The 14675-nt window shown below is 48.8% G+C and overlaps 1 protein-coding gene across 2 annotated transcripts in view; it reads right to left on the reverse strand.

Annotated features, from left to right (window-relative positions):
• Rassf5 (Ras association domain family member 5) overlaps positions 1-14471 on the reverse strand; it is a 64235-nt gene extending 49764 nt beyond the window's left edge. Inside the window, exon 1 of one of the 2 annotated variants that reach the window (XM_048809525.1) lies at positions 14417-14471. In XM_048809525.1, coding sequence (XP_048665482.1) covers positions 14417-14456 — 40 coding nt within the window. In that variant the 5' untranslated portion in view covers positions 14457-14471. Of the gene's footprint in view, positions 1-4189; positions 4359-14416 lie in introns of those variants that run through there. The other variant, XM_048809524.1, reaches the window with a different exon arrangement.
• Between the last annotated feature and the right edge of the window lie 204 nt (positions 14472-14675).

Below are 14675 nucleotides of genomic sequence, written 5' to 3' on the forward strand. Positions count from 1 at the left end.
CGACTCCACTCCTTCCCATCTCTTCCATTCCATACCCCCCCCCCCCCGGACTTTTTCCCTCTATTTTTGATATTTCCAACATTTATATCATTTTATGTAGTTTCAACTATAATGCCATAGCTGTCAAGATTTGCTTTACTTTTAGGGGTAGGGGCATTGCTCAGTGGTAGGACACTCTGGGTTCAGTCCTCAGCACCAAAATAAAATAAAATCAGCTATATTTTTAGATGAATTCAGTCCTGTTAAAACAGCTAAACTTTTTACTTTTAATTCATCTTTTGGTTGACTCTATTTCGGAGCATATGTATGTTTTTTATACACAATATGTTTCCTAATGACACTGTATGTGCCTGCTCTATGATATGGCCTCATGCAGTACAGTTGTTGATGACAGCGATGATCAGGAGAATGTGGACGGGGCAGGGTGAGGTGGGCAGGTCTGCAGGCCCTCATGTCACAGAGCATCTCTGAGAATCCCTCCTTGGCCAAGAATAGCTAAAAATGGTGGATTTGGAGAAGAAAAGTCAAAGTAAATGGTTTGAGGTAAGGTACCCTGGTGAGCAAACCAAATATGCAAATGAATGGGGAGATTTGTCATCTGGACCCTCTGACACTCTGAAAAGGTCAAAGTCATATTTAGGACATAGACATGCAGCTAGAAATGTAGTGACACAGCACACTTTCTGAACACGTCCTCAGAGCATTAAGTTTTCTACATGATTTTGTCTCCTGTCTTTCCACATCTACCTAGTTCCTATCTAGGTTTTCATTTGTGCGTGCATGCATTTACTGAGGGCCTACCCTAGGTCAGGCCAGCAGCAGAAACAGCCATCTGTATGATTTGGTGTTACAGGAAGAAGTGTTTGAAAGGGTTCTATAGAGACAAAGAGTTCAAAACAAATATAACCTGCTTTGATTGTCACCAAAAACAAAAAACAAAAAACAGAGATCCTATTGCCAGAGCACCTCAAGGAGATTTAAAAAAATATTTTAAACCATAGTAGACAGCTAGGTGTAATGGAATTTAATAAATAGTGACAAGCCCACAGTGTCCAAAGCCAGCATGGAGCTGACAGATACCCTTTTGACCTCAGCCTGGTCTGGAGGGGCCTCCCCTGCTCTAGGCATGTGTCACTCTACTCTGAGTGTACGAGAGATAAAGCAGCAGAGGTCCCCAACCCAGCTCTGGTCCTCTCCACCCATCCCTGGGGACCCTGAGAAGATAGAAGGGGTTCCTGAGAAGCTGGTAGAGAAGGGCCTGGGTTCTAGTAGTAAGAGGCATGTATGGAAAGAGTAGTTATGGGAGGTTTGGGGGGTTTGCTTTTTCTTTCTTTTAAAGCAGAAGGGGCTAAAAGGCAGCCTCGCTTCTCAGTAACCTGAAGTACATGTTTAGTAGTGTCCCACAGACCCTAAAGATATGGACAGCCACGCAGGCCTGGGCAGATGCTGAGTGCAGGGTGGCAGATGTGCGGATATGAATGCACACACAGGTGCATGCACACAGGTATGTGTGGTCTGAGTGCCAGAAGGTCACAGAGGCAGACGGGTTCAGTTCAAGAGACGACTAGTTTACTGCATCCAACTGGTTTCCCACACCTGCTTTGATGTCACTTGCAGCCATTCAAAGTGCCAACTGCCAACCAGGTGAGGCAGATTTTTCGCAGTGAGAGAAAAGTAAATAGATGACGTCTGTGGCCAGCTCTCTGTGCCAGAGACACACAAAGCCTTCCTCACAGCTGCATCTCTGCAGCCAGGACCCCTGGAGACTTCTGGAGAGACCTAGGCCTGTTTTTCGCTGACCCCTTAGCAGCCTTTTAGAATGATATATGACGTGCCCCTTGGTGACATGCTTGTTTTAGCTCCTAATGACACCTGGTGGGCTAATCTGGCTTTGCCTGTTAATTATGTGGTGTGGCAAACTCAATGACAGGAATTTTTCCAGAGAAGGTGTTTAGGAGTTCTTTTGTCCCTCCTCCACTTTGCCTGGATAATCTTCAAGTCCTACATCTTCCCCTGAGATGCAGGCAGCCCACTTTGGACCAGGGGTGAAGGAAGAACAGACAGCCATGTTGGAGGCTTGTCCACATGGCCTGAGGGAAGCAGTCACTACAAGTCTACCTGGGAGCATTCAATACTAGAAGCGCCCAATGACGGGCCTGCAGGGTTCTGGGCATCACATCAGATGTTTACCTCCAAAGTCACATCCAACCTACCCAACACCACTTTGTTCCTTTCCATTACATGGAAATTACAAAGCTCAGTGAAGTGAATCTCTACAAGGGGGACCTGAAAGCCAGAAACTGGTAACTCCAGGATCTGTACTCAAGTGGGCCTGGTTCCTTGTCCGTTTTCTTAAATGCCACACCCCGGTTGCTCATGGAGTCCTGTGCAGGAGGTGGAGACATGTCAAAAGTCCACTGCTCCATCATCTTTGAGCCTCCTGTCTTGTTGCCTCTTCTTGCATCAGCGAAGTTCCACCACTCTCACAAGCCAGCACATCATAACGGCAGAGCAGTATTTGCCCTTAACTTAATGCTGCCACTCCAGGTCAGATTGATTTTATTAAACCTATAACTCATTGGGCTGAAGAGCAAAGGGGCAAGGAAATGATCTGTTGAATAATAGATCTAGAATAATAGTAATTACAGAATAGAATAATAATAATTCTTAGAGAAGGGGTTGGGGAGAGAAAGAGAAAGAGAGGAGAGAGGATGAACAGGAACCCACTATGGAGTATTTAAATTGAGAAACTCAGTAACCAAGTCTCTTCCTAGTGAGGGTCACAGTAGGTAGTAAATAGATGACGTCTGTGGCCAGCTCTCTTGAGGACAAGTTATTCAGGCTGGATAAAGAATATTTGCCCCCAAATCGGGATTGGTCTACTTGAATTAAAATTCTCCCTTCTCAAGTGGTAAAGCCTTCATCAGAAATATATCTTTCATTGTCAAAATTCGATTGCCTTTTTAAACACTGCCTCCAGAAACTTAGCTCAGTGATGACATTTCATTTTGGTTCCACCCCTAACACTTAGTGTTGTGACCCAGCTGGAACCCCACCTATTCCTGAATGGCATAGAGACAAATGGGGTAGGAAACCCGTAGGAAAGCTTATGCACTCCAAAGACTTCCAACCAGCAAGGAGAAGCAGTTAAGGTTGCTACAGTGAGCAGATCCAGTTGCAGAGGGTTTCGGGCCTGGTTGTATGGCAACAACCTTTGACAAGAGGCCCTACTTCTCTATACTTCTCCTACCTGGAGCCCGCCGGGCCTCATCTATTAAACAGAATAACCTGTTTGCTATTCCTGCCATACATGGATTTGGAGAAGTGAAAGGTATTAATGACAAATATAAATGCTTTGAGTCTTTAGCAGACAGTGCCATAGAAACAGAAGAGGCGGGAGACGCCATGATCCAGCAGAAAGAACCCAAGGCTGGAGGGCAGGCGCCTGGAACCCCGGTCCTGGTGCTGCCACCAACAGGGTTTTGTAGGCCTCAGGAAAAAGAACAGAGGGAGAGCGGAAGGTACAGAGATAACCTGACTTGCTACAGTGTCTTCGTTTCCCACTCATCCCTGTGCCAGGCCCGGTTATCCTTTCCCAGGCAGGGACCATTCTCAGCCTAAATAGTGCTTAGAGAAGGAAACCAGTGCCTGAGGCTGGGACTCTTGTGAGCTCTTCCACCCATCAGCCACCAGCCAGCCACAGCCACAAGGACCTCCACAAACCACACAGGTGAGGAAGTTTTGCTTAGGAAATGTCACGGCTCCCGAGTCCTGGGCAGGCTGACGCAGCAACCTGGCAAAGTCTGACTCCTCTCTGAGCCACAGGATAGGTAGAATGGAAAACAGTGGCCTTCCAAGGTACCCAGATTCCATCAGCCTGGAGACCCTTATTACGATGACCACTTAGTCCTAATTCCCAGCTCAGAAAAGGTTGTTAAAATTCATAGCCAATCCAAGGCTTCTGACTGTGCCCTTTCAGTCTGCCTGCTCACTCTAAGCCAGCCAAGGGGGCAGTACTGGTGTCCTGGTCCCAATAGAGTCAGGAGGGCAAGGCGTGGTGCGGCACTCAGCATTAATACCAGGCTGCCTGGAGGACCCCGCACTCCTTTCCTGTGAGAAAAGCTACTAGGCAGAAGCCTGGGAGCCCAAGCACCCCTGCAGACTGCTAGCTGGAGCAGCCAGGACCTACCTCCAGCCCGCGGGGCCTCGAACCTCTGCAGGACCTGGAGCTTCTCTGACAGTGAGCGGCTCTTCTTCGGGAGCCTGCAGAAGAGCCGCTGGAGGTGCACAGTGACCCGACCAAAGCAGGCAGCAGCTGCCTCCTCATCCTGGCCCTCAGTCATCTGCTCTGCAGATCAATAGCTCTTCTCAAGGTCTGGCGTCAGAGTTGGGTGCCCAGTGGGAGAGTCCCAGGCCCCGGGGAGGATTCTGGGCTTCATGTGACCCGGACAGGCACCTGGGACTGCAGGCTCCTGCACCAGCACAGACTGACCAATGCTGCCTCCTTCCCTCCACCTCCCCCAATGGAAAACTTTCTATTTCTGGGGCTTTTAACTTGATAAGATAAAAATGCCCCCACCAAACAGGCTGCAGGAAAGAGCCTGCCCGAGCCGCACTTCTCAGTCGCGCCTGAGTCTGAAAATCAATGTCTCCAAAGTTTCAACGGATGACAGAAGTGATCGGTTACTTCACACCACGTGCCTGGCCCAGGAGCTCGTTAATGGATTTCTTTGGGGGCTGGTGGATTAATAATGCTTCACCAGCTGTCTGGACTCCTAAGGGACAACCTGGGGTTAACTCATGTCCTCCCATGCTCAGCCAAAGGGGGAAGGGCCCACAAGGAGGCCATGAGGTTTTGAGAGCGTCAGACCATTCATCTGAGATCAGATACCTGAGCACAGAGGAGTTGACATGCAAAAGGATGTGACCCTAAGGACTTCAGGAGGGGAGGACACAAAAGGAGAAAAGAATAGTCTCTCACAAAAAAGGCAAAAGTGTCAAACTCTTGTCCTAAAATGATGCTTACAGGATTTCCCTTCACTCTGACCCAGAAGAGGTCAAGCATTAGAGGAAAAGTCCACTGCCCAGGACAAGACAGAGCACAGGCACACGACAAGCAGCAGAGCCTTTCAGAAGGCCACCGGAGAGGGGTGCCAGCTCCCAGGCTGCTCAGAGATCCCAGGCTTCACCTATAAACAGCCAATGAAGGAGGGACACTTGTCCTTTACCCAGAGGACACAAATCTCGGAGGACTTGCACACTCATGGAATCCTGGCAGAAGGTTCAAGTGCACATGTGTGCTCTGGTCACCTAGTGTCAGGTCCAGGGAGTTAGCACTTCCGAGTTCAGATGTGAGCCACGGTGTTCCCCATGCAGCCACCAACCTCTGGCTCAGCTCCCTGTGCTGTCATTTTCCCCAAGGTCAAAGAGAACACTGAAGGGCATCCTATCCCAAAGGCCAACATCTTCAGAAGAGAATATCAGTAGAACAAACCTAAGCTGCACTCTGATCCCCCAACGAGGCTCCCCGGTCACCTGCCCTTCTCAGAAATCTAACCAGGAGGTCCCCATCTAGATCACCCACCCTATGGGTATTATATTGCTTGGTGTAGTAGCAATAATGTCACAATGTTTACACGTCATTTTTTTAATATGCCACCCTTGCTTAGGCCTGGACACTGTTTTCTTCTCCTTAATGCTTTCTCAGGGACAGCAGGATACCTATAGAAGTGGGCAGCTTTAGTTTACCGAGCAGCTATGCACCAGAAAAGCATCGTTAAGTGAGTCCAGATCCTAAAAGAGTCCACACTCTTGAGACCATCAAGCAAGGGGTGGGAGCCAAGGTTCCCTGAAATCTCCATGAGAGTCCAGGATTTCCTGGCTGCCCGGGCTCTTTTCTCGGTAGGCCTCAGAGAGAAGAGCACATGTGCTGGGGGGAGTTTTAAATATGAGCAATGAGGGGAATCCCTCCTGAATGCCCCATTGGACTTGAGGATAGACTGACCTCACTTCTCTTTTCTCCTCAATTCAGAGATTTCCTTCCTTTCTTTCTTTCTTCTTTTATTAATGTGGTAGGAATGGAACTTGTGCACACTAGGCAAGTGCTCTACCACTGAGCTGCACCCCCAGCCCCACAAAACAATTCTTTAACAGATTAAGCCACTGGAGAAGCCAGCAGGAAAGAACTGGAAGAGTCTGGGGACAGGACTTTGGGAGGCTCTAGACTCTTCACTCTAGATCTTTTAGAAACTAGATCAATGTTTCACTGCAGGGATGGGCTGGGAGGAGCACCACCTACAGGCAGGGGAATGTCCGCAATGATCTCTCACCGCCCTGATGTTCAAGCATTAACTAGATGACCTCCATGATGAAGTGGGAGTCGGCCAAGGGCCAAGAGAATTTGAATCAACAAACTTCACCATCTTAAGGGAGGGGGGTACAATATATTCTCACCTTGAAATGCTCTCCTTCTAGAAAGCTACCTCCAGATTGCTTTTAAAAACAGTCCCCACTAGAATACACAGTCACTGACAGCATGCTCCATCCATCCTCTCAAAACTCTCAGGTTACAGCTGGAATCTTCTGTTCTGTTTAAACACTAAGTCATCGCTGGGGCTTTTGGATTTTTAATACTTTCCTCAGTTGAAGAAAAGAAATAATTGCTTCAACAGAAACCACCGAATCTCCAACTTCCATTCAACTTGGATGGAAAAAAACAACTTCCTTCAAGTAAGCCAGGAAAGTGGACGATGGTACCTGTCCCAACTGTGAACCTGACTTGGGGCAATACACAGAGGCAGAGTTGCTCTTTCCCACGGGGCCACACCACTGCCTAGGATTAGAGCTAGAGGTCCATTTTCCAGTCCCAAGCTAACCCTTCTCACCCTAGCTGTCCCTTCTAGAATCTGATTTCCCTAGTCTGCTGATTTCCCTTCCGTTCCTGGCTAGTCCTATGTCATGAACTCCGACAGCTGGGTCATGGCAGGGAGGAGGCAGGGAACAGGAAAGATATTCTACCTGCCTCTCCCTGCCTAGTGCCTGCACTGTCCTGACACAGATGGGAAGGGTGGGAACCAAAGACACTTGTTTCTTTTATCCTGGGATTTAGAAAAACTTCAGCCTTTGTTGGAAGATCTTATGATTTGTGCATGCTGAAGATCCACTTAAACACGGAATATTGCAATTCGGCCAACTCTCAATTATCCAGGCACTGGCTGGTGGCCTTGCATCTGGATCACAACCCCTTGGCACTTCCTTTTCTTCCCCGTACCTCTTTCTATTATTATTATTACTTTGGACATTTCTGTATTTGTTGGCAGAAGGAAGGCAGATGAATAAGAAAACTCAACTAGCTTCCGTGACCAATGATGTCAGCTATGTTGGATTCTGGTGTTGGTTTTGAGACTGATGATCTGGGTCATCTTAGAGAAAAGTCACTTGACTTCCCTGAATGCTGTGTTTCCACATCTAGGAGATGGCCACGATTAAGCCAGCCCTGCCTACCTCACTAGGGAACTGCCGGGCTCAACATAGACAGTGCACGTGACAATGCTTCAGAAGCAGCCAGTGCAACAGAAGTTCCATCTGCTCTCACCATTTCTTGGCCATTCCCAATTCTTCTTTTTTTCTTGCCAGGGATTGAACCCAGTGGGTCAACCACTGAGCCACATCCCTAGCCCTTTTTATGTTTTATTTTGGGACAGGGTCTCTCTAAGTTGTTGAGGACCTTGCTAAATTGCTGAGGCTGGCTTTGAATTTGCAATCCCCCTGCCTCAGCCTCCTGAGCTGCTGGGATTACAGGCATGTGCCACCACATCCTGCTCCAACTCTTCTTATTCCACCTGAATACTCCCATTTTAGCAGGTTCACAGAATATCAACTTGTATCTTGAACAAACTCAATGGTAATTCTTTCCCAGATCTAGCATCCAATAGAAACGAAACATAAGAGGATTTATGGGCCTTTGGGGCCTGACTTCATGAACGTGCCATCTGGTTTCTTAAAGGTCCATGCAATCCAAGTTTTATTTTCATTTTCTAGCAGCCCCTGCCAACGGCCACTGCAGTAAGACCTGTCCCCACCCTGGAAATGTGTTTGTTCAAGGAACAGGGGAGGGGGCAGAAGGTGGCACATGGGCCCTCCACTGAAGAGTAAGCATGACCCAGCCCTCTGTGGTTACAGGTGAGTGTCACACTTGGTCACCCAGCTGTCTGCCCAGTGACACATAGGACTAAACAGACTGGATGTTGAACACTACCCTCTCGTAAATCCTTAGCACAATGTTATCTCAAGGTTCCCCCTGAAGTCTTCAAATAGACCTGGAGCAGTAGGTGTAGGTAGGAAAATCCTAAAGAAAATCTGGGGCCTGCTTCTGCTCCTGGGAGTCACCAGACCCTTCAGCCAAGATGGGTCCTTCTCCCCCAGGAGGCTGGGCACATGCCACAATGCCAGGAGGGACTCCACTGCACTTCTTCCTTCCTTTCCTAAAGGGCAAAAAGGGAACCAAACTTTGGAGAGTCCCCTACGGGTGCATCTCTAAGGGGCCTTTTCTACTCCTGAAACCACTAGCAGGCTAGGACAAGTCCAGCACAGATGTGCTGACCACTTCAGTCAATGACCACTCCATGGAGAAGCCTGAGGTCTATCAGGCTCTGTCGGTGTCCTCTCTCCTCGGCATGGCATGTGGGTGTTTCAGAAAGGACTGGAATTCCACCTCCCCATGGGGGTCTGAGGCAAGAAAGTCTTGCCCTTTGGGGCAGGGTAGCCATGGCCATGCCCCAGAGCTGATTTTATTCCACTATCCCAGTGCCCCCAGGGATCCAAGCCTTCTGCCCTGTCTGACATCATTGCTTCAGCCTCCTTCTTCTTTCCCCAAAGCCCCAAATCTGGCTCCCTGCCTTCTCCAAACCCTGAGCTCCAGCCTGGAACATGTGAAGAGAAGCTTGCCAGAACTTTTGGAAAAAAAAAAAAACCCAAAGTGACTAAATGCAAAACCATCTTCCCAGCATCGGCTGCCGCCAGCACTTCCCGACCCAAACAGGGCAGAGCAGCAGCAGAGCCCTGCGGGAGGGGTGGGTGGCCGGCCAGGGTAAGCTGAGAGCCAAGAGCATCCAGCAAACGCACAGACCTGGATCTGCAGGCTCAGATAGAGGAGCTGCATGAGCCAGCGCTGGCTGAACTGCAGGAACAGAATGGCTGGGGGCTGGGGGTGTTCACCGGCTTTGCACACCCACAAATACTCACCCTCTGGGAAATACTCACCTTGCCATCCCAGGAATGCAAACAGGAAGGGCCTCTAATGAGGGCGGAGACGTGTTTACAGGTTCCTCACTTAGCCTTAATAATACCTTGGGCTGGGCGAGGGTGACAGGCAGCTGCCCTCCATGGGGAAATGGAGGAGTGAGGGTGGGAAGCCAGAGAGAACACTGTGGGAGAGCACTTGGGATGCAGGAGTGGGGACCCGATTATGGCTGGGCCATGCCGGGTGGCGTCTGACACAGGGGTGCTGGGCACAGGGCCCCAAAGAGGGAAATGGCTTAAGGGCCTGAGATGGCCCCAAAGCCTTCAAAATGTGTTGGAATTAGCCTACAGGAGAGGTACTAGCCTCTCTGCTGCACCTAGTAAGTCCTGGACAGGTGACTCCCTCTCAACAAATGTGAGATTTCAACAGAAACGTCTTCCTCCATACTCATGAAGTTATTTTGAGAATGAACACAGTGGCATGAAAACATCTGGGCTCTTCAGAGAAAAGCACTATTGACATGCAAAGAATTCTTCCTGTGCTCCTTCTCAGACCTGGCTGGGCCTGGCTCCAGCCTGACCCACACCCTCCCTGACAGGATGAATTCTCTCCACCATCCAGCAGGGCCCCTGGGGCTGGACTGGGGCTGTCTTTCCTTGTCACTCTTGGCCTACCTTCCAGGCTTGGCAAAGGCTGATTTAAAAGTAAACTTGGGGAGACTAGAGAAACCCAGATCCAACCAACCCTCAGTGCTGAGGGGAGATGTCAATTCACTCCCACCTAATAACTCTGCAGGATCAGCAGGCGAACACACACGTTCATTACCAAGTCTAATTAGGCTGGCAGACAAGTGGCATTAATCATTTTTGACTGTACCTGTGATTCAAGCCCCTCACACTCCATAATCAGAAAATTTCATGCTCTGATGAATAGGGGGGGAAATTAAGCCCACATTTAATCCTTTCACTTTCATCTTTTGAGACGACAGGAAGCAGGGAGGAGAGGAATAACAGCGGGTGCAGAGTGAGGGGCTCAGAAGCCTCTGGAAAGCAATGTATGTCCTTTCCCTATCCCCTAACACACACCCTCCAATAGGACCTGTCCCAAGAAGACCCTAATGAGAGCCAGGAGGAGGGGAGAGAATAGGGGTGAGGGATTCCCACCATCCTTAACAACAAAACAACCATTTCTGTGCTCAGTCTTCCAGCCTCCAAAGGCAAGCATGGGTCTAAATCAATGAGAACACCAGTGCACACTTCAACACTCCTGGGAGTGCCTAACAAAAGCTTTCAGGTGCCCAGGGTAAATACAGAAGCCTCCAGGACACTAAAGGACACTTTCCAAGATGTCTGCAATGAAGACCTTTCTCTGCTGCAGGAAGAGTCCACAGCAATGTCCCAGTAACCTTTTTTGCAAAGAACCCCCAACAAGGGATGGTTCTGCAGGATCAGTGGGCTCTCATATGGGTGGTTCCAGTCCTGCAGAGAGCCTACTTAAACCCAGCCATTAATGCAGTGACAGGAACTAGAAAGCTCTTACGGAGCTCTATGCCATACCAGCCACGCTCAGTAAGAAAAGACACTGAGCCCCTCCCGAGCGCCTCATGGTAAACACCTTACTCACACCATGATTAGTCTATCACCGGAGGGGGAGGTCAGGAGGATGAGCCCCAGGGCCCCCTTTCAACCCTATCATTCCAGTCCTTTAACACATCATGGCTCTGAAAACGCCCCTCTAGAGAGAGACTCTGACTCTAGAAGACACACGGTGGTCACCTGCAGTGTACAAAGGATGTCTAAACTTCTACTGGGCCATGTGAGCTGCTCTTAAATTCTCCAACTGCCAGATGATTCCCTGGCCCAGGATGGTTGACACATCCACCAAAATTTAGATGAAAGATAAAATCATCTCATGTGCCTTCTACAAAACTAAGGATCCATGATTCCTAAGGGACAGTCCCTGAGAACAAAGCCAAAGGGCAGCTGGCGAGTTTTGCAGGTTATTTGCTATTGTCCATTCTCTCCTGAAATGCTGGAAGGTTTTCATTGTAAACATCTTGGAAAGGGTCCTTTGGTGTCCTGGAGGCGTCTGTATTTACCTTGGGCACCTGAAAGGTGTGTGTGTGTGTGTGTGTGTGTGCACCAATGTCCACTGATTTCCCTCTCTATCTAACAAATGTGATTTCTTTGATCCTAGGACAAGGATCTTAGTATGAACTCTGAACTTTCTTGTTTGCAAATCCAACAAGAGCTCAGTTACAGACCCTGAAGTAGAGGGAGCTTAAGTTAGGAAAACAGAAGGTGCAAAGACAATTTTCTAAAAGCTCCCCTTATTAAAAAGCCCATTTGCCAACATGGCTCCCACCCAGTGCCAGCCTCCTGTGCAGACAGATGTCATTCACATACCCACTGCCCTTCTGCTTGTTTCCAAGAACACAGAGCTTTAATAGCACAAACAAGTCACCACCTTCAACTTCCACTTATTGACACTATGCCTGGCGCTTTGCTGGGTGCAGGTGGCACACAGACAAGGAGCCAATGGCTTTGTAAACCCTCAGCTGGGCACAGAAGTGTCTCAGCCACTGGCATTCTGTAAGGATGCTCCTCTGCCACAGCAGGCTCCTCCTGAAGACACTGGGCAGGAGTGCCATTTCTAGAGGACATTCAGCATCTGAACGTTCCGGGATGCTTACAGCACTCATTTCCCGATGCAGCTCAGCAAACAGGCTGAGTTTGAAAATTGCACTCACTCCTTAGAAAAGCGATCCCAGGAGGTATCACAAGCCCAGGCTAGTTGTTGTGGCTGTTGGATGGGAGGGGATAACAGCAAGTCATATTGAATTAAATGTCCATTGCCCTTTGCTATGCACCATCTGAAGCACTTTACATATACACGATAAGTCCATGAATTCTCACATTAGCATGATCTAAAACATGATCTCCATGCTTTTAAACAGGGAAACGGAACACAGAGATGCACAAGGTCACACAAAAACCAAGCAGCAGTCAGGAGTCAAGCCCAGGACTCTGGTTACAGCCTGTGTTCTTCATCACTGCATAGTGTTGACTTTTAAAAGGTCCTTCCTATGCTGGTGTGTGGTGTGGTGCACACTCATAGTCCCAGCAATTTGGGAAGCTGAGACAGGAGGATCATAAGTTCAAGGCCGGACTCAGCAACTTAATGAGATTCTATCTCAAAACTAAAAAAAAGGACTAGAAATGTCACTCAGTGGTGAAAGCCCTTAGAGTTCAATCCCCAGTACCAAAATAAATAAACAAATAAAAAGCCTTTTCCTGATCCTGGTTTTTCAAAATGAAAACAACCAACCTCATTATGGAATTAGACCAACTTAAAACAAGATGCTCAGTGAGTTTGTCCTGCCAGCCAAACTTGCACATCAGAACATTTCTCAACTTTTCCCAGCCAGTCACAGGCTCAAGATTAGTTAAATATTAATAACAACAAAGAGAGACTCCTCTCTGTAGCCCCTTGATTCCAGTCTGTTTCCTCTCTAGTGTTCAGACATCTCTGGTTGGAATCAAACCAACTATGTAGGGGGCCATGGAAGCCCAAGAAAGTGAAGACTTTACCAAATCACACACAGCAGCAGAGGTACTACCCAAGGACAGGGTCTTCATGACAGTAGAAACTCATGGCCGAACTTATTGGGTTAGTCCACTTATGACTTAACCCAATGAAACAAACAATTCTAAGGTGATGTGAGGATAACGTCATTTAACCGTGGAGTATCACACATACATATACACTACTTACTACCAAACCAAAAAATTATCATAAAACTATGTGCAAAATGTTCAACAATAGATGTAGTCCCCAAAAGTCTAAATACAAACAAGAATGCCAATGAAGCAGATCTCTTGGGATTCCAGACAATAAAACCCATTACAGTGAGGATATTGCTTCTCTCCTGTGTATAATAAGGTCAGTAGATGCAGTCAAGTATCCCAGGACCCTCCAGAGGACAAAGGTCACCAACATATTCCTGTTGCATTGGATTGTCAGGTCAGAGGCATTGGCCAAGTGGCAGCCCCTCCCCCACAGGACACATACCTCTATCTATAACTGTTGCTCTTTCCATTTTAATTGGCACCTAAACTGTGAGATCTGGTGATGTAAGAACAGCACCCACTTTCTCCTTCAATTGTCCCTTTCCACCTGACCCTGGCTTAGAGTCTGTCTGAGTTCTCCTTCCTGGCAGCCAGCTGCAGCAGGAGGCACACTGTGGGCTGCAGGGAGAGTCAAGGTAGGGCTCTCCTGACTCACATAGCCACCGCTGCTGTCCAGGGCTGCAGTGGGGTGGGAGATGTGGGGCTGCTGTCATGGGGGGAAGGGCCTTCGCTGAAAGATGCAAACCACAATCCATTTCCAGAGATGCTGGTTACAGGTTGTGCCACTGTCTGTGCTTTGTGCTTCTGATATTTAAAATATCTACATAAACACATGGCTGTGGATATCCTCTGCCAAACTGGCAACAGCAAATGCAGGGGTGGAGGGAAGACACCTATTAAAGGAATACACACACCTTACTGTAGGACGGGAAATAATAAGCCCCACGAAGACTGCAGATTTGCTTAGAAAATCTCTACACTGGGTGCTCAGTGTTTTCTAGTCAGGATTGAGACCAGTGTGGCTGGGGAGGTAACCAGAGGGGCCTGGGAAGAAGGGACCCAGCGGGGAGTTGGATCATTTTTGAAGCATGATGACTGATGAGGAACCCAGGAGGAGGAGGAGGCAGGGCACAGCCACATACTGGAGCAGAGTCCAAAGGTTTGAGGGGCCAGGGGTAGAAGACAGAAGCGGGTACCGGTCCTGCTTGACCAAAAGAGCTTGACCCCAAGCTCTTTCCTCAAGCTCTTTTCAATCTCACAGCCTATTTCCATCCAAAGCTTAGCTAAGTCTCCTCCCTGTCCCAATAGGTTCCCCTGGAGCGGTCTGGGCTTGTACGTTAGGCGGACAAACAAGCCATTTTTTCCATTAACACAAATAAGCAAAGGTCAAATGGTCACTTCAATATCAGTCTCACAACCCTCTTCCAAGAATTCACAACTAAAGCAAGAGGGTCCAGGGGATGACCTTCAGGCGGCCATCAACCCCAACCCGCAAGCTTGCCTGTGTGCGTGCATGCTGGGGGTGGGGTGAGGCCCAGGAACGCACCTGTCAGCAGAGAGGTATTTGTCAAACACCGCACAACCATTCCTGGGCAGTGCGCAGTCACTAAGGATAAGAGGCAGGGAAATAAGGAGCTGAGAGTCTCGGGGGTTACTGGCCTTAAGTTCGGGTCTCCTCTGGAGCCAAGGATGGCAATGTCCCCTCTCTCCTTGCCCCTACCCCTCATGGTCCTTGGCCGTTGGACTGCGGTCTTCCCGCGCCCCTCCCTGCCCTGCCCGGACACTCACTGGCGCAGCGCAGCGCC

The sequence above is a fragment of the Marmota marmota genome, unplaced genomic scaffold, assembly GCF_001458135.2.
Source record: "Marmota marmota marmota unplaced genomic scaffold, marMar, whole genome shotgun sequence".
Lineage (NCBI taxonomy): Eukaryota > Metazoa > Chordata > Mammalia > Rodentia > Sciuridae > Marmota > Marmota marmota.